Consider the following 25,941-nt stretch of genomic DNA (forward strand, 5'->3'; position numbering starts at 1 on the left):
TTTTTTGGTACTGGGAATTGAACCCAGAGGCCCTTTACCACTGAGCTACATCCCCAACCCTTTTTATTTTTTGAGACAGGATTTCACTAAGTGACTTAGGCGCTTAATTGCTAAGTTGCAATCCTCCTGCATCTACTTCCTGTATCATATCACTGGGATTATAGGTGTGCACCTTACCTAGTTTGTGTTTTTATTTTCATTTTACTGACTCGAAATGCACATTATTCCATATTTTAATATCTCTGAAGTTGGAATGTGTCTTGTAAGTGATGGATAAAAAAGCATTGTCACAATTTGGTAGCTTTTTTTCTTAGATGTACATAAAAATAATGTATCTTGTATTGGTAGGTAGCTTAAATTCCATGAAATATGGTATTTACATCGGAGTCTCTGGACCTATTTTTACAGAGATCTAAACATTTCACAATAAGTTTAGAATTGATGTTTCTTCCAACAGGTAATACCACTGTTTAAGTAAGGGTCTGGTGTGTTTCTAATTACAGGACACTTGTCACCTACTGAAACAGATGGTGACATGCTTGGCTATGATTTATATAGCAGTGCCCTGGCAGATATTCTCAGTGAACCTACCATGCAGCCACCCATTTGTGTGGGGCTATATGCACAGTGGGGAAGTGGAAAATCTTTCTTACTTAAGAAACTAGAAGGTAAAGTACATGTACAAAATCTGTTTATTTAACAAGTTTTTCTCTGTAGTAAAGAAAAAGAGCTCTATGTATGGGTGCGTATGTTACATGATTTGCTAAAATGAATTTTTTTGGGTTTTACTTCCCTCTCGTTTGTCCTTCCCATGGTCCTTGGCGCTTTCTTTCAAAAACATCCAGTCGTGTGCTAACATCAGGTCAAACCCTTGGTGCAGGCTCCTCAGGCCCTTCACGTTCTTGTCAGTTTGCACCTCTGGTGCACTCTGCTGCAGTTAACCAGACATTTTGGGTCAGCAGACCAGACATTTTTCCTGACTTGGTCCCTCTTTCAGGAGCTTCCTACACAGCTAACCCCCCACACCCAACACACACACCTTTTGCTTGGCAAAATGTACTCATTCTTTGAGGACAGGTTTTAGTATTGCCTGTAAAGATTGCTCCAAGTTTTATAGAAAAAACAGCTTGCATGGTGTGCATTTGGGCTCCACACACCTTTAAGAGCTGTGATTCTGGAGTGTGATTGGAGGGAGAGGGTCAGGGGATCAGAGAAGAATGCTGGTGAAATGTAGTTTGAAGACACAGAATATTATTTTTACTTTTGCATATGGAAACAGTACATTATTGTTTATATAATACAAAACACAAAAATATCAATAAAATCTTGACAGATGGAAAAGGATTTTGTGTATCCTCAGTGTGAAGCAGGACAGTGGGTAAGAGGTAGTTGAGGCTCTGGAAAATGAGGTGCTGTGTTTATGGAATGAGACCATTGGTTCAAATGATTGAGTAACAGCATTCTATTTAGGGACTTAGTGCCTAATAAAAGTTTATCTTGGAAATGTGAAAATTGAAAATCAAGCTAAAATTTGTATTTCTTGAAACAGGAATAAAGTTATTATATTAATTTCTCTTTCAGATGAAATGAAGACATTTGCAGGACAACAGATTGAACCCCTTTTTCAGTTTTCATGGCTTATAGTATTTATTACAGTGCTACTGTGTGGAAGTGTTGGCTTACTGTTTGCTTTTACGGTTGACCCAAATCTTGGAATAGCAGTGTCATTGAGCTTCCTGGCTCTCTTATATATTTTCTTCAGTAAGTCTTTACTTTTTCAAAAATGGAAAAAGTATCAAAACTAATTGTTTTAATGTAAAACATTATCTGTATCTGTCTCTTAAAACCTATATGTGAATTTCATAATTGGATGAAAAAATTGATCTTTGTTACTATTTTTTAAGTTGGCCCAGAGGAACATTGTTCACAGCATGGCTAGAGTACCTTTAAAAACTAGTGTGCTTGTTAATATTGAAGCAGGAATTACTCTCATACATGTTAATTAATGACCCGTTTTTGTGTTTTCTGAAGAGAAAACTTCGTAGGCATCACTAGCATGCTCTTAAGCATTTTGACAATCACTGTAATTTTTATTTTCTAAAACCAGAATAAGAAAAAATATAAGGGCTGGGGATGTAGCTCAATGGTAGAGTACTTGCCTGGTGTGTATAAGGCAAGAGTTTGATTTCCAGCACTGAAAAACAAAATCTCTGGTCTTGGGGTGCCTTCCATTGCAAGAAAGGAAATAGATTCACCTTTGGAGGAACTGGCAGCTTCAACACTTGGAAACTATGATAAACTCAAGTTGTTTACATTTGAATCTGAACTGTGAGCATATCTCTGTTTAAGACATTATCTTTCTGATTGTAATTCTTAGGTCATATTTCAGTCAGTTTCCTTTCGGTTTTTCACACATCTTCTGTTTGTTGGGGGGTTGGTGTTAATTGAGGAATTCTTTGAGGAGTAGTTAGGAAATACTGTTGTGCCATAAAATGTTAAGTAAGCTTAGCTGTTGTTACTTCATAATTGACTATTTGGTGAAAAGAAACCATCTCACTAATGATTGTTTTCAATACTTTTTAAAAACTGTGCATTTCAGTTGTCATTTATTTTGGTGGACGAAGGGAAGGAGAGAGGTGGAATTGGGCCTGGGTCCTCAGTACCAGATTGGCAAGACACATTGGGTATTTGGAACTCCTCTTCAAACTGATGTTTGTGAACCCACCTGAACTGCCAGAGCAAACTACGAAAGCTTTACCTGTGAGGTAGGTCAGTCCCTTTGACAGAGTAACTTTTATTAGATAAGGTGAAAAAAATTTAAAAAATTAAAAAAAATTTACATAATAAAGTTTATTTTTTTTATTTTTATTTTTTTTTAGAGAGAGAGAGAATGTTAATATTTATGTAATTTTCGGCAGACATAACATCTTTGTTTGTATGTGGTGCTGAGGATCGAACCCGGGCTAAATGCATGCCAGGCGATCGCGCTACCGCTTGAGCCACATCCCCAGCCCTTAATAAAGTTTATAATGCTCAATACTTTGAACCTTTTATATGAGCAAAGTGAAAGCATAAACATTTCCTGGTCAAATGCATTTAGGAAATTTACTTTACAGTCTCTCTCTGTATATGTGTGTGTGTGTAAGTGTGTGTGTGTGTGTGTGTATGTATGTGTGTGTGTGTGTGTGTGTGTGTGTGTGTGTATATATATATATATATATATTTGTTGTTGTTGTAAATGGAAACAGTATCTTTATTTTCTTTATTTGGTGCTGAGGATCAAACCCAGTGCCTCACACGTGCTAGGCAGGTGCTCTACCACTGAGGTACAACCCCATATTAAATCATTTTTCCATAAAGAAGCCTGTTTAACTTTGGCCACATATTATTTGTGCATAAACCTTTTCCTCCCTTGTCACCTGTTATCATCCTTTGGTGCACTCTGAAGAGAGCATTAGATTGAGGATGGAGTCCTGGCATCAAGAGCTCCAGTCTGGAGACCCAATACCTCCTTCAATGAATGTGTAACCTCAGGAAACCCAGCTTGCTTCTCTGAGAGGCTCTTTCCTCATCTGTCTAAAATTATTATATCAAATAGGAAATTTATGAGAAAATTGAAAAACATTTAAGCCAAGGAATAGGGGAAAGATATAGGGCTCCTGATGAAAATAAAATGACAAAGAAGGGAGAAAAAAGGTTATAAAATTAAAAGAAATTCAATAAGAATTAGGGAAAGAAAGGAAGGGGGGGAGGAGGTATGGGCATAGGAAGGATAGTAGAATGAATGGGACATTATTACCCTATTTGCGTATATGATTACATGACTGTTCTAATTCTACACCATGTACAACAGAATAAGTTATACTCCATTTATGCATGATGTGTCAAAATGCATTCTCTTATCATGTATAACTAATTAAACAAATTTAAAAAATTAAGGAAAGAATTAAAAGTGTATTTAAGGATTAAGAATTTTTTTATTTTGGGGGGTGTACCAGGGATTGAGCTCAGGAGCGCTCAACCACTGAGCCACATCCTCAGCCCTATTTTGTATTTTATTTAAAGACAGGGGTTCACAGAGTTGTCTAGCACCTTGCTTTTGCTGAGGTTGGTTTTGAACTCACTATTCTCCTGTCTCAGCCTCCTGAGTTTCTGGGATTACAGGTGTGCACCACCAAGCCCAGCTAGGGATTAAGGATTTTTAAAGATAAAATATGTGTAATTTGAAGATGAAAATAAAAAGACCAAATCAAATGAAATATCCATACTATGAATATGAGGGCGAAAAATAAAAGTAAAAGCTTACAAGAGCAATGAGATCTCTGTGTCCTTGGGTAAATTCAATCAACCATGGTTTAAAAATACACCTATACTGAAAATGTACAGACTTTTTTCTTGTCATTATTCCCTAAACGGTATAATAATCATTTGCATTATATTGAGTATTTCACATAATTTAGAGATGATTTAAAGTATGTGGAAGGGGGGCTGGGGATGTGGCTCAAGCAGTAGCATGCTCGCCTGGCGTGCATGCGGCCCGGGTTCGATCCTCAGCACCACATACAAACAAAGATGTAATGTCCGCCGATAACTAAAAAATAAATATTAAAACTCACTCTCTCTCTCTCTCTCTCTCTCTCTCTCTCTCTCTCTGTCTTTCTCTCTCTGTCTCTGTCTCTCTCTTTAAAAAAAAATAAAGTATGTGGAAGGATGTGTATAGGTTTTATGAAAATAGTGCTATGCCATTTTATATAAGGGATCTGAGCTAGTTCTGGAACAGTCCCCACAAGTACTGAAGGACTACTGTAGCTAGCAGGTTGGATCAAGTATTAAGAAAAAAGTTTAGAAATGAGAAGTTTAAGGGGCTGGTGATGTGGCTCAATCCGTAGCGTGCTTGCCTGGCATGCGTGCTGCCCGGGTTCAATCCTCAGCACCACATACAAAAACAAAGATGTTATGTCCGCCGAAAACTAAAAAAATAAAATAAAATAAAATAAAATTCTCTCTCTCTCTTTCTCTCTCTCTCTCTCTAAAAAAAAAAAAAAATAGAAATGAGAAGTTTAAAAAGAAAAAGATCAAAGGAAGACCCAACAATAGAATAAAATACATGGGTAATTATTTTTATAGAAAACAAGAAAAACACTTTAATGAGAATATTTTTTAAACTTTGAACAATTAAAATAGTATCAGTCAAGACCATACAGTATAGTATAATGTGATCCTAAATTATATTTTGAAAGCAATGCTTATTTACTGGATTGAGATGAGAGTTTAATTTAGAGATGGAAGGAGAGCAAGGAACTAATATAGAAATAATTATTCAGAAACTCAAGATGCAAATAATTCAGTTATTTTGAAGAGCAATTATGAAAACAATGTTTTATAACTATTTCTAAATCCTTGTTAGATGTCAAAGCTATAAATAAAATGAGATGCTTGAAAACCTTGAGTTTTCAAATGGGTTCAAAATACTTAATGACTCTAAGGAATATTTTTTTTTGTTCCAGTCTCTTCAGTTGGTATTAGAAAGCTTGCTTTGTGCAGCTCTTTTGGCTGTATTCTCACATGGAGAACAGTGAGCTCTACTCAGGTGTCTGATATTCTTTGTCCAAGCTCCGTCATTGCTGTTTCCCCTCTGCCCTTGAGTTACTTTATGTAACTCTCCTACATTTAGCATTTATTCCGCCCCTCCATAGAGAAGTATGTAAAATGTTGAAAGCAGAAGATACCTACTTACAGGTTATTCCCTCTTCAGAATTTTAAAAGCAATATTTTGAAAGGAACATTGAAAAAAAAAAAAGTAAAGGATGTAGAGCTTGACGTGTGTTAAAGTTCATTGTTGGGGGCTGGGATTGTGGCTCAGCGGTAGAGCGCTCGCCTAGGGCGGGCGGGTCCCAGGCTTGATCTTCTTCACCACATAAAAATAAAGGCATTGTGTTGTGTCCATCTACACCTAAAAAAATAAATATATTTTTTAAAAAGTTCATTGTTGCTTTAGACAGCTGAGTCATGTTTTGTTTGATCTTTTCCCCAGGTTTTTGTTTACAGATTACAATAGGCTATCCAGTGTAGGTGGAGAAACTTCTTTGGCTGAGATGATTGCAACCCTCTCAGATGCTTGTGAAAGAGAGTTTGGCTTTTTGGCAACCAGGCTTTTTCGAGTATTCAAGACTGAAGATGCTCAGGGTAGGATTCCATTCCTTTTTCTGTGTTCATGTCTGTCTAGAGCATTAAGATGGATGAATGTTCAGTTTATTTTCATGAAAACATGAATTGAACATCAGAATCATCCGTGCTGTGACTGTAATGATTAGGGTTTTTCTAGATACTTGATATGTTAATAATTGTTAAAATCATTTGTTGTATTACAGGTAAAAAGAAATGGAAAAAAACATGTTGTCTCCCATCTTTTGTCATCTTCCTTTTTATCTTTGGCTGCATTATTGCTGGGATCACTCTGCTGGCCATATTCAGAGTTGACCCAAAACACATGACAGTGAATGCTGTCCTCATATCAATTGCATCTATAGTGGGGCTGGCTTTTGTGCTTAACTGCCGTACATGGTGGCAAGTATTGGACTCTCTGCTGAATTCTCAAAGAAAACGCCTTCATAATGCTGCCTCCAAAATGCACAAATTGAAAAGTGAAGGATTCATGAAAGTAAGCACTCATTTAATATTAGAAAAAATTGTAACATGAATATGCTACTCCTACCATGATCATTTGGGCTTTAGGGAATATGATCTTCAAATGTTAAGGTGTTGCATTTAGTGTGTTTATTTATTCAAAACTATTTTCTTAAAGCAGTTTTAAGGTTTACAGGTAAATGAAGAAGAAAATACAGATACTCCATTTGCCCCATTTGCCCCTCACCCCCTGCATATGCACCATCTCTTCTATCACTGTCATCCCCATCCGGTGATACATTTGTTAAAACTGATGAATCTACATAGACCCATCATAATCACCCTGTTTGTAGTTTACATTAGGGTTTGCTCTTGGTGTTGTACATTCTATGGATTTGGACAAATATACAATGATGTATAGTATCATACAGAGTATTTCCACTGTCAATAAAAGCCTTTGCAATCCACCTGTATCTCTCTGTCCACCTAACACTGGCAACCACTGATCTTTATACTGTCTCTTGGTTGTGCCTTTTCCAGAATGTCATATCAATGGTATCATACAGTGCAGAGCCTCTTCAGATTGGCTTTTGTCACTTAGTAATATGTATTTATGTGCCCTCCATATCTTTTTGTGGCTTGGAAGCATGTCGTCTTTTAGCACTGAATAATATTCCATTGCCCAGATGTACCACAGTTGATTTATTCATTCACCTATTGAAAGACATCTTTTTTGCTTCAGATTTTAGCAGTTAAGAGTAAAGCTGCTATAAATATCTGTGTGCACATTTTTGGGTAGAAATGTCTCAGCTTCTTTGGGTAAATACCAAGGAACATGATCACTGGATGGCAAGAGTGCATTTAATTTTGTTAAAAACCACCAAATTGTCTTCCAAAGTGGTTATGCCATTTTGCATTCCCATTAGCAATGAATGAACTTCCCATTGTTCCACATCCTTGTCATCATCTGGTGTAACCAGTCTTGTGGATTTTGACCCTTCTGGTAGGTGTGTAGTGGCATATCATTATTTGAATTTGCATTTCCCTGATGACATATGTTGTGTAGCTTCTTTTCATGTGCTTATTTTGCCATCTGTAAATATTTAATAAAGTGTCTGTTGTGGTCTTCAGGATAAGACATAACCAAAACCTACCCAAAACATTCCTTGCTTTGAAGTCTTTGAAGTCCCTTCCATCTTCTGTATCATTGCTGTCTTTCACATGCATACACATAACTACACATGCGTACATAGAAATATGTGCACAACTATACACGCATACAATATCCATCTACACACATATGCACAACTACACACACACACACACACTAGGAGTAATGACTTCCAAAGTGCTTTTATGCTGAACCATAAACCAGACATTACTACATTTGTAGTTTTATTATATTTTCCTGTGGAAATATATATTTAGAGCGAAAAAGATTATCACAATGGCATGTTTTTATAAAGTAGACTTTTATAGGCTATTCAAAGGAGTTAGTAGATTATTCCATAGGTGTAGTTACTACTAGAGCCCAGTAATCAGATTTGTTTTAAAAAATAGCAAATTGAACCACGGAAACATAAAATAGGACCATACTTTTCCTGCTGAAAGGGACTTTCTAGAATTCTACAGCTACTTCCTTTGGCCAGAGTCAACCATGTCATTCAGATGCCAGTGATAGTGTGGAAATTGGTAATCAATCAGTAGATATTTGGATTTGCATTCAAATCCAAGTCTTTGGCATCAGAGCTGTGGCTTTGGCAAGCCAGTTGCTCACCTAGGGGGTCCTTTTCCATTTGTTCACTAGCTTGTTTCTGTGGTACTGGAGACGGAGACAGTGCTCTGCAATACTACTGGGCCACAGCCACAGCTCCCCACGGTTGTCCTTTTTAAGTGGCTACAGCAGCATCAACATCCTAGGGTCATTTTGAAGGTGAAGTGCTCTAAGTTATGTGTATTCGCTGGGTGCACTGTGAAGTATTGGGTACAGTTTCTAGTGGGACTACAGGTGGCAGCAAGGACTGTGCCTCTCTTTCCTCCTACTGGATGACATTCTGTCATGCTTTTCAAGGAATGTACTTTACCTTCTCATATCTTCAGTGCTTTCTGTCAATTTTGCTTTGTGCAGGTTCTGAAGTGTGAAGTGGAATTGATGGCCAAGATGGCTAAGACCATCGACAGCTTCACCCAGAATCAGACAAGGCTGGTGGTTATCATTGATGGACTCGATGCCTGTGAGCAGGACAAAGTGCTTCAGATGCTGGACACAGTATGTTTCAAGTGCCTTGAAGCTTGTCATTGTCGTCTATAGCCTGGCAGTGGGGGGATAACATGACTTCATGAAAATGTGCTTGTTATGGGAGTAGTACCGTTTTTCTCTCCTGATTTTTCCTCTGAAAACAACCATTCCTTTTTTAAAAAATATTTTTTTTAGTTGTAGTTGGACACAATACCTTTATTTTTATTTGTTTGTATTTTTATGTGGTGCTGAGGATTGAACCCAGGGCCTTGCACATGCTAGGTGAACGCTCTTCCGCTGAGCCACAGCCTCAGCCCCTGGAAACAACCATTCTTTATGCAGAGACATAGCAAGAGTAAATGTTTCATTGTGAAGTCATTTACATAATTTTTACATAAAGGCAGTTTGAGGAAAACCACAAATGTATCTCTTAAGTCTAGAGTGTGAACCAACCTTTGCTTTGCAAATAGTTATGAATAGATTCTGATATAATGTAAGGAATCTACAGAATGTGCAGGGTTTTTTTTGTTGTTGTTGTTAAAGAGAGGCACTTTGCTGACTTTCTGTAAGGTATCTTTTTAAAATATTTTTATTTCTTAGGTATAGGTGGATACAGTATCTTTATTTATTTATTTTTTTAATTTTTATGTGGTGCTGAGGATTGAACCCAGTGCCTCACGCATGCTAGGCGAATGCTCTGCCACTGAGCCCCAGCCCCAGCCCTGGAAGGTGTCTTATAAAGAGCAGCAGTGTATGAGCAAGGGCTGGTGTGCCTGCACCTCACATGTTCACGGTTATTTCTCACCTGTGTTGATCTTACCTCCTGTGTAGACTGCAGTGGAACTGTGTTGCTTTCTTTTCAGGTTTTGTTGCTGTTAGATGTGACAAACCCAGATCAAGCCATCAGTAAAATTTGTTTTCATGTTGAATACATTGTGACAAAAAAATGAATTCTGTTTTATAGTTATCAGAGGAAAGCACTGATATCGAGAAGCTATTTTATTACTTGGGGTAACTTAAACTCTCTGACACATTGTACGTTTCTTTTGCTTCAGGTCCGAGTTCTGTTTTCAAAAGGCCCTTTTATTGCCATTTTTGCAAGTGACCCACATATTATCATAAAGGCTATCAACCAGAACCTCAGTAGTGTGCTTCGCGACTCAAATATAAACGGGCACGACTATATGCGCAACATAGTTCACTTACCTGTTTTCCTTAATAGTCGTGGACTCAGCAATGCAAGGAAATTTCTTGTAACTTCAACAGCAAATGGTGACATTTCATGCTCAGATACTACAGGTAAAGATCAAGCTCCTAAAGTGTTTAAAAGAGTTTTGTAGTTCGTTTTTTTTTTTTTTACCTTGAAAAATATTATTAGTATTTTATACCTTTGTAATACATAGAGAGCAAATGGTACTCTCTTGGTACATTCTTTCAGGGATTCAGGAAGATGCTGACAGGAGAGTTTCACAAAACAGCCTTGGGGAGATGACAAAACTTGGTAGCAGGACAGCTCTCAATAGACGGGTAAGATGCCATTTGCTTTACTAGATTTACTTAATTAATTAAATAGTCTCACAGCACTCAGGATGGAAGCAGGTCTTTGCACATGCCAGGCAAGCACTTCAACACTGAGTGCACCCCCAGTCCAGTTTGTTATCAGCGCTGTGTGTATTGCTGTTATTCAGATGAGATTAAAGATGCCACCTCAACCGTCTGTGGTATTACCTAAAACTCTTCAGCCAAACACTAGATGTGATTGCTGGTTTTCTTTCCCTTGCAGTGTCTTGGGGAGTGTCTGCATCTGCATCCCTGGCAGCCCTAAATGGGAGGAGCCCTTCTTCTCTCCCAGCACAGTCTCAGCCCAAGTGCTGACCCAGATCCTAAGCCAGTTGAATAGAAAGCTCAGAGTGAGATTTTAAAGTACACCTAATGACTTCCCCTGGTTGAGATGTTCCTATTGCCACTGTAACTGTAGGGGAGAAAGGTTTGTAGTGAGACAAAGCTCCTGGCTTTGTCTTCTAACCTTCCTTCCTCTTTCCTGAGATTTGCAGGAAGTACTTGCTCCTTTGTGGTACCCATAGCGATTCTGTGCCCTTTCCTTCTACCTTGTGTTTCTCTTCTGACACTTTGGTTGTCCCTGTCTGCCTCCATCTTGTTTATGTGGAACAGGAGTGTGTTCCATGTCTGTCTACATATGATAAGGCAGGAAGATGTCTACCTGCAGGAATTGTGCCACTTAGGGCCAGCTAGCTAACTTGATCTAGCACCTTGTCTTTTTTCTGGTTTGCTACTATTAAATTTAGATAATTGAATTTTTTTTTTAATGTGTCCAGTAATATTTTGACCATTTGATTTTATGTCTCTACCCTTCCTGGTTGTGGATGGGAGTTAATATGACAAATGACATTTGATAGCACTAAATTCAGAGGGGTCTGCGATAATCTTTTGAATGTCTCCCCTGGGAGTTGGAATCTTGGTCACCTGGTGGTTGCATCCACTGTTCTCTTACACCAGGACTTAGGTGAGGGACCATGCTGTGTGAGATGGAATTCCTTAGTCCACCCCCACCCCCCCACCCCCCCCCAGTGCCTTTCATTCTTATGGAGCTCTGTGAGGAGAGTTAAAGTGCCAGTGTCTGGGAGTCCTTGGAAACGGGCATAATTCCTTTATTTTTCTAGGCTTCCTGTAATACTGAGCCTCCACAGAGTTTGAATATAATTCTCTTTACTGGATTCTGTTTGCTAATTATCTTAAAGGCATTGAGCTTTCTCTGACTGTACAACTGTAAACCACAGTACATGTGAAGCTAAACCGTAGCATAGGATGCAGTTGTCAGTAATGCGACTCCTATCCGTGACGTTTCTCCTCAGGGGGTGGTAATAATAATGCTTAATTAGCATATCATCCTCCTCTTTGACTAAAGTAGTGCATTTTGCTGTTGCTGTAAACATATATTAACTTCTTAAAAAGCCCTGTATTCTCAGACTGGAAGTGTGGGCACAGTCTCACTGATGATATTCTGTTTCAGGACACTTACCGAAGAAGGCAGATGCAGAGGACCATCACTCGGCAGATGTCCTTTGATCTCACAAAATTGCTGGTTACTGAAGACTGGTTCAGTGATATCAGTCCCCAGACCATGAGAAGATTACTTAATATCGTATCTGTGACAGGTGAATTTTGTTTCTTACTGTCTCTGACAGATAGTAAGCTTTAAAATAAACAAAGTGGTTTCATTTGAGAAGCAAAGGCATGTGTTAGATTTATATTTTTACATTGCTGAATAACAGCTTTGTATCAAATGGATCTGATAAGTCAGTGTTAGTTGAGATGAAAATCGGCCATTAGGTTTACACTGTTATTATTTTTCTTTTGTAAAAAAATTTGTTCTAATTTTAGTTATACATGACAGTAGAATGCACTTTGATATATCATATGTAGATGGAGTATAACTTCTCATTCTTCTGTTTGTACATGATGTGGAATCCCACCGGTCTTATATGTGTACATAGGGTAATAATGACTGATCATTCTACTATTCTTCCTACCCCCATATCTCCTCTCCTACCTTCACTCCCCTGTACCTAAAGTAATTCTGTTCTGCCCCCCACCCTACTCATTGTGAATTAGCATCCACCTATCGGAGAAAACACTGGCCTTTGGTTTTTTGAGATTGGCTTATTTTGCTTAGCATGATATTCTCTAGCTCCATCCATTTACAGGCAAATGACAAGATTCATTCTTTTTTAAGGCTGAGTAATATTCCATCACATATATACACCACATTTTCATTATCCATTCATTTGTTGAAGGGCATTTAGGTTGGTTCCATAGTTTAGCCATTGTGAGTTGAGCTGCTGTAAACATTGATGTGGCTACATCACTGAAGTATGCTGATTTTAAGTCCTTTGGGTAGAAATGAAGCATAGGATAGCTGGGTCAAATGGTGGTTCATTCCAAGCTTTCTGAGGAATCTCCATACTGCTTTCCATAATGATTGCACCAATTTGCATTCACACCAGCAATGTATGAATATACCTTTTCCCCCACATGTTCACCAACATTTATTGTTGTTTGTATTCTTGATAATTGCCATTCTGACTGGGGTGAGATGAAATCTTAGATGGTTTTTTTTTTTTTGTTTTTTTTTTTTAAATATTTATTTATTTATTTTTCGGTGGACACAACATCTTTGTTTTGTATGTGGTGCTGAGGATCGAACCCGGGCCGCACGCATGCCAGGCGAGCGCGCTACCACTTGAGCCACATCCCCAGCCCCCTTAGATGGTTTTAAAAATTGTTTATTTTGTCTCTGGTTTAATTTTTCCCTGTGTATAAAGATAATTTTATGCTGATTTATGTAATTGATTATACTTATAATTTAAAATGTTGAAATTTAGATTTTATATACTGTTATGCTATTTTCATTTTCATATAATATTTGAATAAAAGGTATTGACAACAAAATTGAGGATTATTGCCCTATGACTAAATTCTTTGCATAGAATTCTGCTCTCCATTTTGTTAAGACTTAATTACTAATCAGTATTTGGTCAGTCATATAAATATTTGTAATTCAGTTTGTAAAGTGTATCTCTTACTTTGCATGGTATTAACTGGTAGTATTGACTCTGATAGTTAAACTGCATTATATTTTATACTAAGGTTGAGGTTCATAATGTGAACTGTGTTACAAGTGAAGCTTTGAGGGTTGGAAGTGTAGCTAAGCAGTAGAGCACTTGCTAGCATACCCACAGCCCTGCGTTCAATCCCCAGCACAGCAGAAATAAAAAGACAAGTGAGGTTGTATCTGATATATTATAATATTTTTGATCATTAAATCTTTTTAAATGAGGCCTCAACCTCACTAGGCCATGTTTAACAATGGGACTGTTCATTATGTTACCAAAAGCATTTTTGTACTCATTTAACAAATATGTAGTGATCTGCCTTAGGCCAGTATTGGTCTAGATGTTGCAGGGATAATGCAGTGAGCATGACAGAGTCCCTGCCCTGAGTGGAAAGACTGGAGGCTTCATGTCATGTCTCATAAGGATAGTGCCATGAACACATGGTGGTGAAATGGCGATCGCACCCCGACACACGTGGAATCCACAGATTGTTCTCCCTTTCCAAGAAGAGTTCTCCCTCCCTTCCCTTGCCTCTAGTTCTTGTCCCATTTCTCAGCAGAATTCTTTGAAAGAGTTGACTGTCCTTGGTCTCATACTATTCATCCTCTAAGCATGCTCCAATACTCTTTGCTTTTAGAACTTGAGCACAATTGCATTTTCAAGGTGGCTTCCATATGACAAGTCCAGGGGCCAGGTCTCAGTCCTCGTTATTTGCCGCCTTCTGGCTTCCAGAGAGCTGCATGTACCATATTTCCCTCTTGCACACTGTAGTTATCTCCCTCTCTCCTTACCTTTACATTGGACACCCTTGGCCTTAGTTAGCTCTCGGAGCTTTCTCTTCTGCCTAGAACAGCTCCTTTAGTGATCCTGTCTCATCTTGAATACCTTAGACTGTATGCCTTAGACTCTTAAATCTGTATCTTTCACCCTGTAGCTCTCCAGTTGCCCATTTGATGTCTGACACTTCATATGTCCAAAATTGAGCTTTTCATTCTTTGCCCCCAAATTAATCCAGTCTTTCCCATTTGTTAATCCAACTTTTTTTTTTAATGATCGTACTATTCCTTGTTTTTCTAGTGTTTTGAACATGAAGAAGTGATGTATTTTATCAAATGCTTTTTCAGCATCTGTTTATTTATTTATTTGTATTAATCCAACTTTTTCCCTACACCCTTGAGGGAAAAATAAAACCTTATTGTCTACCTCCAGTTTATTAAAAAATTTCCCCCTGGGGTACTGGGGCTTGAACCAGGGCCTAGGTAAGCACTCCCCCTCTGAGCTACGTCCCAGTCCTCTGTTGGTTAGTTTTTTACTGTTGGTCTGATTCAGAGTCTGACCGCGTTTCATTGTCGCAGTCTGCCCTTACCTGATGTACTGTTGTGTCTCACCGCTGTTGATTTAATGGTTGCACCAGTCTTCTAACTGGTCCCTGCTCTTATCTTTTTCTTTCTACTGTCTAGAGATGTGGCAGTCACAGTAATTCTTATAAATTGAAACTGTCATGTTATTTCTCTGCTTAAAACTCTGTTATGTGTCCCCATTTTCCTAAAAGTGAACTTCCGAGTCCTTACAGTTTCTTAGAAGGCCCTTTAGGATCTGTCTTTCTCTCTCCCCTCCAACCTCTTCTCCTCCTCTCCCTCCCTTTATCTCTTGCTGGCTTCCTTTGTTGTTCTGGAAAATGCCAGGAATGTTCCCACTTAAGGGCTTCCCACTTTTGTTTTGAAGAAATGAAAATTGTATTGATTATTCTTTAGATCTATGCATACTGGGTTTTCTTCCTTCTTTTAAAATTTTGGTTTAATTGTCTGCTTTTCAGTGAGCTCTTCCTGCACTGTCTTACACAGAATGACCTCCCCTCATCGACCTGCCTTGCTTTGTCCCTTTCCTGCTTGATTTCACTCTGTCTTTCAGTACATTCTATCGTTTACCTTTTTTTGGCCCATCTCTCCTCAGAAGAATGTAAAACACATGGCAAGGATTTTTGCTTCTCTTGTTTATTGCTGTTTCCTTAATACCCACAATATCTGGGACACACTGTTGTGAATGAATGAAAGAGACCTGAATGAAGTGAGAACTAAGTTTTTACATATTTCTTAAGAAAAGCTTCCTAAGCAGAAGGAGGAACAAGTATAAAGGCCCTGAGGTAGGGCTCCAGGAATAGCTGGAGGTCACAGTGGTTGGAGTTTGGAGAGTAAAAGAGGAAAGGGGTAGAAGTGGTGTGAGAGAGACAACCAGTGGCCTAAAATCTGTAGGAAGAACTTCGGATTATGTTTATATGTTAGACATTTGGGGACACTCTAAAGAGGCTGAAATTATCAATATCATTTAACAATTGATACAGAGATTTGCATTTTAAAAATACTGATGTTTATATATTTCAGAGTAGAAACAAAAGCACATCTTAAATCTAAGAACTTCTCTAATATTAGTCTTTTTTAAAAAATATTTTTTAGTTGTGGCTGACACAATACCTTTATTTACTTATTTATTTTTTATATGGTGCTGAGGATCGAACCCAGGGCCTCGCACATGCTAGGTGAGCACTCCACCGCTGAGCCACAACCCCAGCCCCATCTAATATTAGTCTTTAATGGGAAACTTTTTATACTATCACACCAGAAATATTTTTATTCTATGTTTCATCAGCTCTAACCCTGCCTGAAAATTAAAGATTTCTTGGTAAAATTTCCATTTCATAAAAGCATCGAATGCCATTTGTTTAATTGCTTAAAATTAAAATTATTATAGTAACTCTTGAACTTACAGACTGAAATCTTTGTATTTTAATGGAATTTTTTATTGTTTCCATGATGAATTTTACATGTAATTGGGGAAAATTAATTGGAAGTGTATAAGGAAATATATTTTATTGGGAAGGGCAGGACAAGGTACAGGTCTTGGGTTTGAGCTTGGGATTTGTTCCTTAGCCTCTTGAAGATGCCATTCCCATTTATGTAAAAACACATGCTGTCTGTCAGCACTGTGTAAATGGTTGTCACTCTTAGAAAAGACCTGTGACAGACAGGCTCATATCAGAAAAGAATTTGGGGTTTCAGTAGATAAGTTTTGGTAAGTATTTACTTGAGTGTTTTCCTGTTTAAAAAGCATGTTTTATTTTGTGCAATGTGCTTTATTTTATGGATAAAGTTGGAGAATTAAATTAAAAATAATCTTAAAAACCTTCACTGAACAGAATTTTCTCTTGCTGTAATCTTATTTCTTAACTAATTCAGGGTAGGTATATTCTTAAGGAAGAAGGCTTGTTTTTTCCACTTACACTTTTCCAGTTGTGTGTGTGATCAGTTAGTTCCTTCACAGCTCAGCCCAGGCTGGTCCCTGGGCTTCTCCTCCACCCTTCCTCAGTGGGCTCACTGCTCCTCTCTCAGAGCTTCCTTCGGGAGGTTCCCCTGGGGCGGCCTTCCCCCGGCTGCTGCTTCTGGATTGTGCTGATTGGGTCTTCCAGTGTGTGTGCGTCCCATGGTTTTATAACTGATTTTCTCTCCTTCTCTTACTCAATCTAGTCTTGAGTTCTTTTAGAATGTAGACGTAATGATGTCTCTGTCATCAGTCACTAACATGCTCAATGAGTGAATTTTAAAACTCAAATGAAGCAACTGGTTATTTTGAGGATCAAATCCAGCCATTAGGGGATGAAGTTTCATCCTACATTTCTGTAACTTACCAGTGCAATTAACTTCTAATGTTTTTCAAAGATTTTTCAGTTCAGAAGTTTTAGTCTAAGTATATTAACAGTGTTGCAGGTATATTTTAACTTTCTGCTTTTCATTGCCTGTTTTTTTTTTGTAAACATTTAGTTCTATGAGTACTTTTCTATTGAGAGTAGATCTCCACATCTTTTGTTATGATTTTTGATTAATTCATTTCATACTTTTTTTTTGTTTGATTTATTGTCTGTTCCACTGAGAATAGGCTTCATGTAGTTTGGGAGCAAATCTATTTTGTTAAGCATTTTATCCCCAGCATTAGTTTATCACCGATTATGAAATTCTTAAGTTTTCATAGCTCTCAAATGCTTATGACCATAGCTCATAAGCTATAGAACGTAATGACCCTGTTGCTGTTCTGGCAGACCAAACCTCACCTTCCAGGGAAAAAGAGTTTAGGAATGAAAATGTAGTTTGCATGTAGAAGCAAATTTGCTGAAGGAATGAGGGACTGGAGATATGGGAAGAATTGGGTTGGGGTTTATATATCTATATCTATTAGCAGCAAGAAGAGGGATGCTTCATATTTGAACTGAAGCAAATAGCTATCTTAGTCCAGACAAACTAAATTGATGATAATGAAAATAAAACTAACAGTATCTTAAAAGAAAAAAGCAAAAATACCAGCTATTCAGGATCCTTACCAAATGACAGTGAAGCTCACAGTGCAATGAGATGAAGCACTGGTGTGAAAGTCTAAGGATCGCAGCTACCCGTGGTGGAACAAGAGTCCTCGGAAAACTCCAGCAGCAGGCAGGCTTGTTCTATTAGATACGTAGACAGCAAATCTTGGACACATAGCTCAGTTGTTAGGTCATTTACATAGGCTGCCCTTAGTACATAAAAATGAAAGTGTACGGGGTTGCACATTCAGCCATGGTAAAACAGTGGGCTAGCATTTTTGGATCCGTAGGATCTTAGCTGATGGTACTTTAAAGGATGGGATTGCCGTGGGTGAATTGATGCTCCACTGTATGTTTGTAGGAAGCATTGAGATTATGTGATACACAGCTTGAAAGATTTTTGCCAGCATGTATGTGGTCAAAGAAGTGTATTTCACTAATATCAAACTAAACAAAAAATAATTTTGAATTAAATAAAATAATGCTTAAGTCTTTATCTTTAAAATCTGAATTTTAGTGTATAAATGCTAGTTATGAATTTGTAATATAACCATATGGCAAATTTTAAAACTTTAAGTTATTTGTGAATAACTAAGTGTTTTATTTGACATAATATTACACATATATTAATATTTAAATGTTTCTGTGTTCTTCAAAGGGCGATTACTGAGAGCCAATCAGATTAGTTTCAATTGGGACAGGCTTGCTAGCTGGATCAACCTTACTGAGCAGTGGCCATATCGGACTTCATGGCTAATATTGTATTTGGAAGAGACCGAGGGTGTTCCAGATCAAATGACATTAAAAACCATCTATGAAAGGTAATTTGTTTGACTTCTTTGTATTTAAGTTCATCTAAGGTTGAAATTTTAGAATAAAATTAACCATACATAAAGCAAACAGAATACAAAATCATGTATAAAATGAATACTTCTGAATTCAACTACTTATTAATTCCATTATAATTTTGGAGTGGTATTAGCACAGGTATATTTTCTTTCATGTAAAATTTACATCTTTATTTGGACTTATTTTTCCTTTTCCGGGTATGTAAAGTTTTTAGAGTTACTAGTTTCTTATCAAATTCAAAATCAAATTCAAAAATAAAGTCAGTGCTTTTTATTACAAAAGCACTTCAATACCTTTAAAAACTTTAATTCCTATTCCTATTCTATAAAAACTCTCTCTTTAGAAAAAAAAGATATTACAAAGGAACTATACAGTTTGATATAATTAGGTTAATCACAACTGTTTTGAAAATGTAAATGAAATATTAAATCTAACAAAATATTTAGCATATAGCTCATATATTAAAACTTTTAAGATTTCAAGTAATTTTTATTCCCTTAAAGTATTGTCAGCAAATGGTTTTCCTAATTTTCCAATCCCTATTGTTATGCACATCTTATTAAATGTTTTCTAGGTAAATAACTGGTTTTAGAATTTTAGAAGTTTGTTATTATATTTATCTAAAGATTTTGAGCTGTTCTAAGTTTTGCTATATAATTTATGTAGTTTGATCAGTAGATTAAACCCAGAGTACCAGATTTAGCAGGTGTTCCAGTAGCAGCAGGTAGAGTGGTACACGATTCCCTTAGGCTTGTGAAGGTGGCACCAAATTGTTTCTGGTCTTTGATCTTTTGGAAATCATAGTATTATGAGACACATGAGTCTGTTTTTCCTTTGGTTTTGCGGTAATTACTAACTTTATTTCTTGAAAAAATTGGTCTATCAGAACACAGAAGCTGTGAAATTATGAATGCTTGCTAGATAAGCACAGTTATTAAATAGTTAAAAATTTTTAAAAAGTATTACTGCTTAATAATAATTAATACCAATATCATGGGATTTATTTTTCTCATGATCTCATAAAGCCCTATTTAACATGAACAACAGTCCTTTGAGAACTTTCATTTATCCTTGAGAAATTTGTGTTATCATTTGTGTATAAATAAGAATATGTCAGAGAAAAGGATAAATCTTCCTTAGAACTGTACTGAATTTGAAGTTAGGGAAAAAAAGCTTTATCCAAACTGGAAGGATGACTTCGGAAGGCGTAGCAGAAGTAATTTGAGAATTGACATAGTTCTTAGACTAATGCATTAATCTAGCAATGCATTTCTAGTTTTTAAGAAATCTGAATACTTACAGGGAGCTAATTCTCTCACAGGACTATTTAAGTAGGGCAGGTTGTTTAGCATCGCCAGCCTTTTTTCCCTAGCACCAGAAGCTCTGCCTGGTGCCTTATATATTTCTGTCTCTTTATAAAGTTCAGAGAGGTGGTTAGAATGGGTCCATGATGGCGTTATGCTGGGCGTCACATTAAAGTGAATTCACACTGTGATGGCACCTATCACAGAGCCCAGCAGCCTGATTTAGTGAACAGAGCAATGACTCGGAAGTCTAGGTCCCTTCGCTCCAGTCCTTACTCTGCTAATAATCACCAGAGTAATACTGGACAGGGTGTTCATATGTGTGTGCCTCAGTTTACATATTTCATAATCTAAAACATTATCATTTTTATTTTTATTCTTTTTAGTTATATATGACAGTATAATCTATTTTGATATATTTATACAAGCATGGAATATAACTTATTCTAATTAGGATCCCAGTCTGGTGGATGTACACAATGTTGAGATTCACTGTGGTATAGTCATATATGTACAAAGGCAAGTTAAGTCAGATTCATCCCACTGTCTTTTCTGTTCCTATCCCCGCCTCCCTTCTCTTCATTCCCCTTTATCTAATCCACTGAATTTTATTCTCTCCCTCCCCCTGATGTGGGTTAGCATTCACATGTCAGAGAGAGAACATTCAACCTTTGGTTTGGGGGGATTAAGCCATTATCTTAATGGTAGGCTCCAAAAGTTACTAAATGCTTGAGTTTTGAGGAACCTGAATTCTGATTAAAAGAAAACACATTTGAAGCAACTGGAGGAAAGCTAAAATAAGACGGCTTATGCAATTAGCAGTTAAATTTAATTGGTATCAGATTGAATCTTAGTCTAAAACTGCATAGTCTAAAACCACTGTTCTTTGCCAATAGAAAATTGCCTGACCTTTTAAAAATTTTCATCCTAATTTCCAGCATTTTGAGCCTTGTAGAAAATTTTCAAAAATTTGTTTTTAAATTAATTGAAATGTATTTTATAGTAAAGAATAATTAACATATAGTTTGAAGGTAATAGTAATTATTGTACCCTGCTTATAAAAAATAGAATATTTGTGAAATAACTATTTTGGGGGGTGTGGGCATTTTTCATCATATAACAAAAATACCTCAGAGTGAATTTTTTGTAAGGGATTTTTTTGTTGTTGTTCAAGTCAATATAGAATATCGTGTGTTGGAGGCATAATGAAGTGAGGTCAACTTTGTTTTGTGATGAAACCAGTAAGAGACTGGTTTTTTACCTCAGCCCTTGCAGCTCATAGTCCTTGAGTCAGTTGGATTCAAGGTGACTTTTTTCTTTTTGGAGAAATAAGTCTGTCTTATATGCTAACAAATACTTATGAAGAATATTTGTAGCCAGGCCAAGAAAAAGTGTAGAAAGTAATCTTTGAGGATTCATGAGGAGTTGACTTAAGATAATTAAATATAATGAGATGATTTGGAATGAAAAACTATAGGAAGATAGTTTTATCAGCATATTGAAAGACCATATATTGGAGGATGTTACAGTATTTTAGATAACTGTTTCTAGTTAGCTGTGGTTGAGTTCTTTGATGCTTGTCATTTGAATAATAAAAAGTTTTATTTACAGCCATAAAAAGCAGCAGTATATAATTGATATTCATTTATTTTATTAAAGAAATCTGATTTGGTAAAAACAATCAGAAAATAGTATTTTTAACGTTAGTAGTAAAATTTATTTTTTTAATCCATAAAAAGCCTCATTTATTTTTATAGCAATTTGATGACACATCTGCTTGCTTTATTCATCTGAGAAAGAAAATGTTGGTTCTTGGTGTTTGGTAAAATTGCTTTGTTAAATTATTTTCTAAATTGTTCAACTTTTAACAAATGACATTTGATACTAACACTGGAAAGCAATTTCAGCTAATTAAGTAGATCCCTCTATAAACCATTGGAACATTAAGATGACATACTGTTCATTCAAGATTATTTTAATTGGTACAATTATTGTAATTTTCTTGCAATTATGTGTTGAGTTAAAAGCTTTTGTCTAGATCATTTGAGAGGTTTTTTTTTTTTTGTTAACATACATTTAGTAAGAAGAATGAGAGTAAAATAAAAACTAGATAGATTTTCTGTCGACTTTTTATTACAGCACTTTAGATGACTGTTAAAATATTTTAGGATAAAAGTTTATTTCTTGCATTTTAAGCAATGATAAAGGTTTTTAAAAGATCAATTTAAGTATAGTTTTTGTGAAGATAATGTTTTAAATTTTTATTTTGGCCCTGCTTAATCCGTCTTTTTTTTACTCAGGATGATATGGTCAGAATCATTTTGTGTAAAAGATAACATATTTCATTTTTTACTCCTTTAATTTTTTAAAAAAAACAATTGGACAAGTTTTGAGGCAGCTTGAGAATGGTAGCCATTTTCCATTTCATTAAAATAGCTGTTTGCTGAATGGATACTGTGGATGTCTAAGTTTTGGCCTTTAGACCTATTTAATATTTTAAAATTATTCCATCATGTCTTATGAATGAATGTCATGTCTTAGGATGTTTCTGTCTGGTGTTCACACAAAGCTTTCAAAAGCTTAATTTGATTGTTTCCAGTCATCTCATACCTCTTTTTGCTCTTTCTTTCTTTTTTTGTTTTTTTTTTCATTTTTACTCTTCATCATTTGGAGTGGATTTCGCACAGGCTTGTTTCCTTTTCATATGGACTTAAACTTTAAATTTGAATGGCATGAAAAATTAGACCTTAGTTAGTTTGTGAAATTTTGTCTCACCTGTCTTGTAGTACAAAGAACATCGTTTTGCCAGGCACAGGGGCACATGCCTATAATCCTAGCGACTTGGGAGCTGAAGAAGGAGGATCACAAGTTCAAGGCCAGTGTGGGCAACTTAGTGAGAACCCTAAGCAATTTAGTAGGACTCTGTTCCAAAAATAAAAAATAAAAAAAAGACTGCAGTGAGTCTCAGTAGTAAAGTATCCCTGGGGTCATGGGCCACTTCTGGAAGATCACTATAAGGACTTTGGTTTTTGCTCTGAGAGAAATGAAATTTCATTGCAGGGTTAAGAAAAAATGGTGTCAGGACTGGGGTTGTGGCTCAGCGGTAGAGCGCTCGCCTTGCACGTGCAAGGTCCTGGGTTTGATCCTCAGCACCACGTAAAAATAAATGAATAAATAAAATAAAGTTATTTAAAAAAACCCACATTAAAATAAGAAAGAAAAAATGGTGTCCATTTCCCCGATGCTGTAATGTTTACTATTTGGTTGTCCAGACTTGTCCTATGAAACTCTGTTGATTAAGAGAAGCATATTTTATGAATGTCTTGCTGGGAAGGGATAGGAGTAAATCTTGGTGGGAAAATTAAGATAAGTGAGAGATACAGAAAATGGTCTGCCAACTACTTAGCTCATAATAAAGATGAAATGAGTGGGAGGAAATGGCATGGGTGGCACTCCATGACTATGTCAGAGCTGGGTAGTAACCTCAGTGCACTGAAAGAAAATCCTGTAGTTATTTTGTACATCTGTCAGAATTTATAGGACCAATTTCCCTGTGTATCTCTCCTGTCGAAATAGTTTCTGGTGTCTCAGGGTCACTTTATTCTTTATTTTCTAATAAAATGGTGGGTTTAAGGCCTACTTTTTGGATCATATTTTAAAGTTGCCTTCTTCCTTATAGCCGGTTTCATGATCTGCCCTCCTAGTACTTAAACCCCTACTTGAGAGTGAAAGCTGATGTTTAGTATTATTGAGGACTTCTAGGTGTAGGAAGATATTATAGGCAGTAGAACAATTGATGAACTACTTTTAGAGTAACACTGAATTTAATGTGTGGCAGTGTAAAGTGGAAATGATGGAATTTGCATAACACACTGGGTTCTAAGAATAAAAGGGAATAAGTACTCAAAAATTGCCACGCATGACTCAGGTTTTTACTGGAGTTTCAAGCAACCTTAGCAAGGTTCACCAGTTCTTTTTTCTTTTCACTTATTCTTCACTTTTCCACACTCTCCTGTCTCTGGCCCATACTCCTTTCCATCCCACCTCATTATTCTGGTCTCATCTTAATTGCCACTATCTCAGGAAGCCCAGATACCCCACATCTCTGAGATGTGTCCATTGTGTACTAAGATGCTTGCCATAGGTACTCTCTTACAAATATTTGCATTGCTCTTTTTGCACTGTAGCTTTTTAAATACATTTTTGCTGAAATTTTTACAGTGACTTGGTATAGAGAAGACAGTAGTGAGTATTCATGAAAGAATGAAGAAATCTGATGCTGACATTTGGGTTGAGGAAGAGAAGACTCACTTCATTTTGAAAAAGAACACTGTCAGTCTAGACTTGGTTCATTGGTTCTAAATGTGGATAAAATGTTTCTTATGTTGTCCCCCCAGTAGGTCCCAGGTACATAATAAGGTCGTGGGCCATATAAATTGAATGGTGATTGGGTACTTCACCTCACACTGAATGGCTTCTGTTTTTTGGTCAGGTGATGCTAAAATCACAGTCATTTTTTCTTGAGCATTTACCTGTAACTTTGAGTTCAGCTGCCTTTCTGAGGTTCTCATGTTTATAATCCCTTCATGAAGGTCATGGTAGAGTTGCTTTGTGTTGGCAGACTTAGATGGATCCTTCCCCCTTCAATTTTTTTCTTATAGATTTTCAGTGTGATTTTAAAGGATAAAACATTTTGTGTTCATTCATTAAACATATACAGAGTTTGTTTTGTGCTGGGCACATTCTAGAAAAAGTACTAGCTGATATATTATTTGATCCCTCTGTATGTTCTGTGCATTGGATTAAGCACTTTAATATATTCTCCTTATCGCCTAGGAGGCGGAGCAGGAGGGAGACATAGCAGCCACTGTGTGGAGCTTCTCCAGGCCTGTTTTTCAGAGCCAGGAGCCAGCCTTTGTAGCCACATGGATAGTAGAAACACAAGATTAAACTGATTTTATTTCCAGATATATTTTATTCAATTCTCATTGATAAGCCCATAAATATTTATAATAGTTAATACATATCAGTAGGAAGGTACCTCAGGTAGAAATTTTTCTAAATAATTTAAGTTTGTCATTTCTATTGGAAAAAAAATGTGAGCTTCTTATCAACTTGTAGAAAATTCCAAATAAATGCCTAGTAACTGCAGTAGATTTTGTAAGGAAAGCTTTAAAAATATCATTTGTGGTAATTTAGTACTTTAACAGCTGGTACATCTGTTTATTTAATCCTTTGAACTATTTTTCTTTTTAGTAAGTGGCTATAATTTTTTTCCTAGGTATCTTTCTCAATAGCTTTTCTTTCACTTTCTATAGAAAAAATTGATTTTTAAAATATTTTCTGAACTTTTAACTCAATGTCATTTTTAGCATTTCATGCAAAATGTAAAACAAAGAATTTTAAATGTTCCAAAGTTGTGTGTTTCTAATTTCAACAAGAAAAACTCAAATATATTAACTAAAGCTTTTTAGAAACAAGTGACAAGGTCAGTTTTTCTAAAATAGGTTTTAATATGTTAAAAAATACATTTAATATATAAAATTAACTATTTTATTTATTATTATATATTTTTTTATAATGCAAAATATTTTGTAAGTATATTTTTAGACACATCTAATTATTGAAGAATTCGAATTTACCACCCCAAATTAATATGCCTTCAGAGATCAGTTAACTTTTCTTTTTCTGAAGTTAATTTTTTCAGTGGAGGTTTGTGATTTCAGATTTTCAAATCAAAATATTTTAAACCATTTTAAAATACAAGAAAAACTAGAATAATATGCCACAAAAATCGATAGCCATTACAAGGCTAAAATAACATGAGGTGCTAATGCTAATGGAAGACCACCTGCAGAAGTGGCTTCTGTTAGCAATGTTCAGCAAGTCCACAAGATGGGAGTGTGGCACTGCAAACACCGTCAGCACGTTTGGCCATGA

General features: G+C 36.3%; 1 protein-coding gene across 20 annotated transcripts in view; it reads left to right on the plus strand.

Annotated features, from left to right (window-relative positions):
* The window catches only part of Kidins220 (kinase D interacting substrate 220), a 103,490-nt gene that overhangs the window by 38,606 nt on the left and 38,943 nt on the right, over positions 1–25,941 (plus strand). For all 20 annotated transcript variants that reach the window (XM_048804868.1, XM_048804869.1, XM_048804870.1 and 17 more), the window contains exons 13-22: positions 504–668; positions 1,582–1,761; positions 2,600–2,765; positions 6,035–6,186; positions 6,372–6,661; positions 8,756–8,896; positions 9,922–10,165; positions 10,305–10,393; positions 11,898–12,042; positions 18,507–18,669. In XM_048804868.1, the coding sequence (XP_048660825.1) occupies positions 504–668; positions 1,582–1,761; positions 2,600–2,765; positions 6,035–6,186; positions 6,372–6,661; positions 8,756–8,896; positions 9,922–10,165; positions 10,305–10,393; positions 11,898–12,042; positions 18,507–18,669 (1,735 nt within the window). The remainder of the gene's footprint in view (positions 1–503; positions 669–1,581; positions 1,762–2,599; positions 2,766–6,034; positions 6,187–6,371; positions 6,662–8,755; positions 8,897–9,921; positions 10,166–10,304; positions 10,394–11,897; positions 12,043–18,506; positions 18,670–25,941) is intronic.

Source organism: Marmota marmota, unplaced genomic scaffold, assembly GCF_001458135.2.
Source record: "Marmota marmota marmota unplaced genomic scaffold, marMar, whole genome shotgun sequence".
In the NCBI taxonomy this organism is placed as follows: domain Eukaryota; kingdom Metazoa; phylum Chordata; class Mammalia; order Rodentia; family Sciuridae; genus Marmota; species Marmota marmota.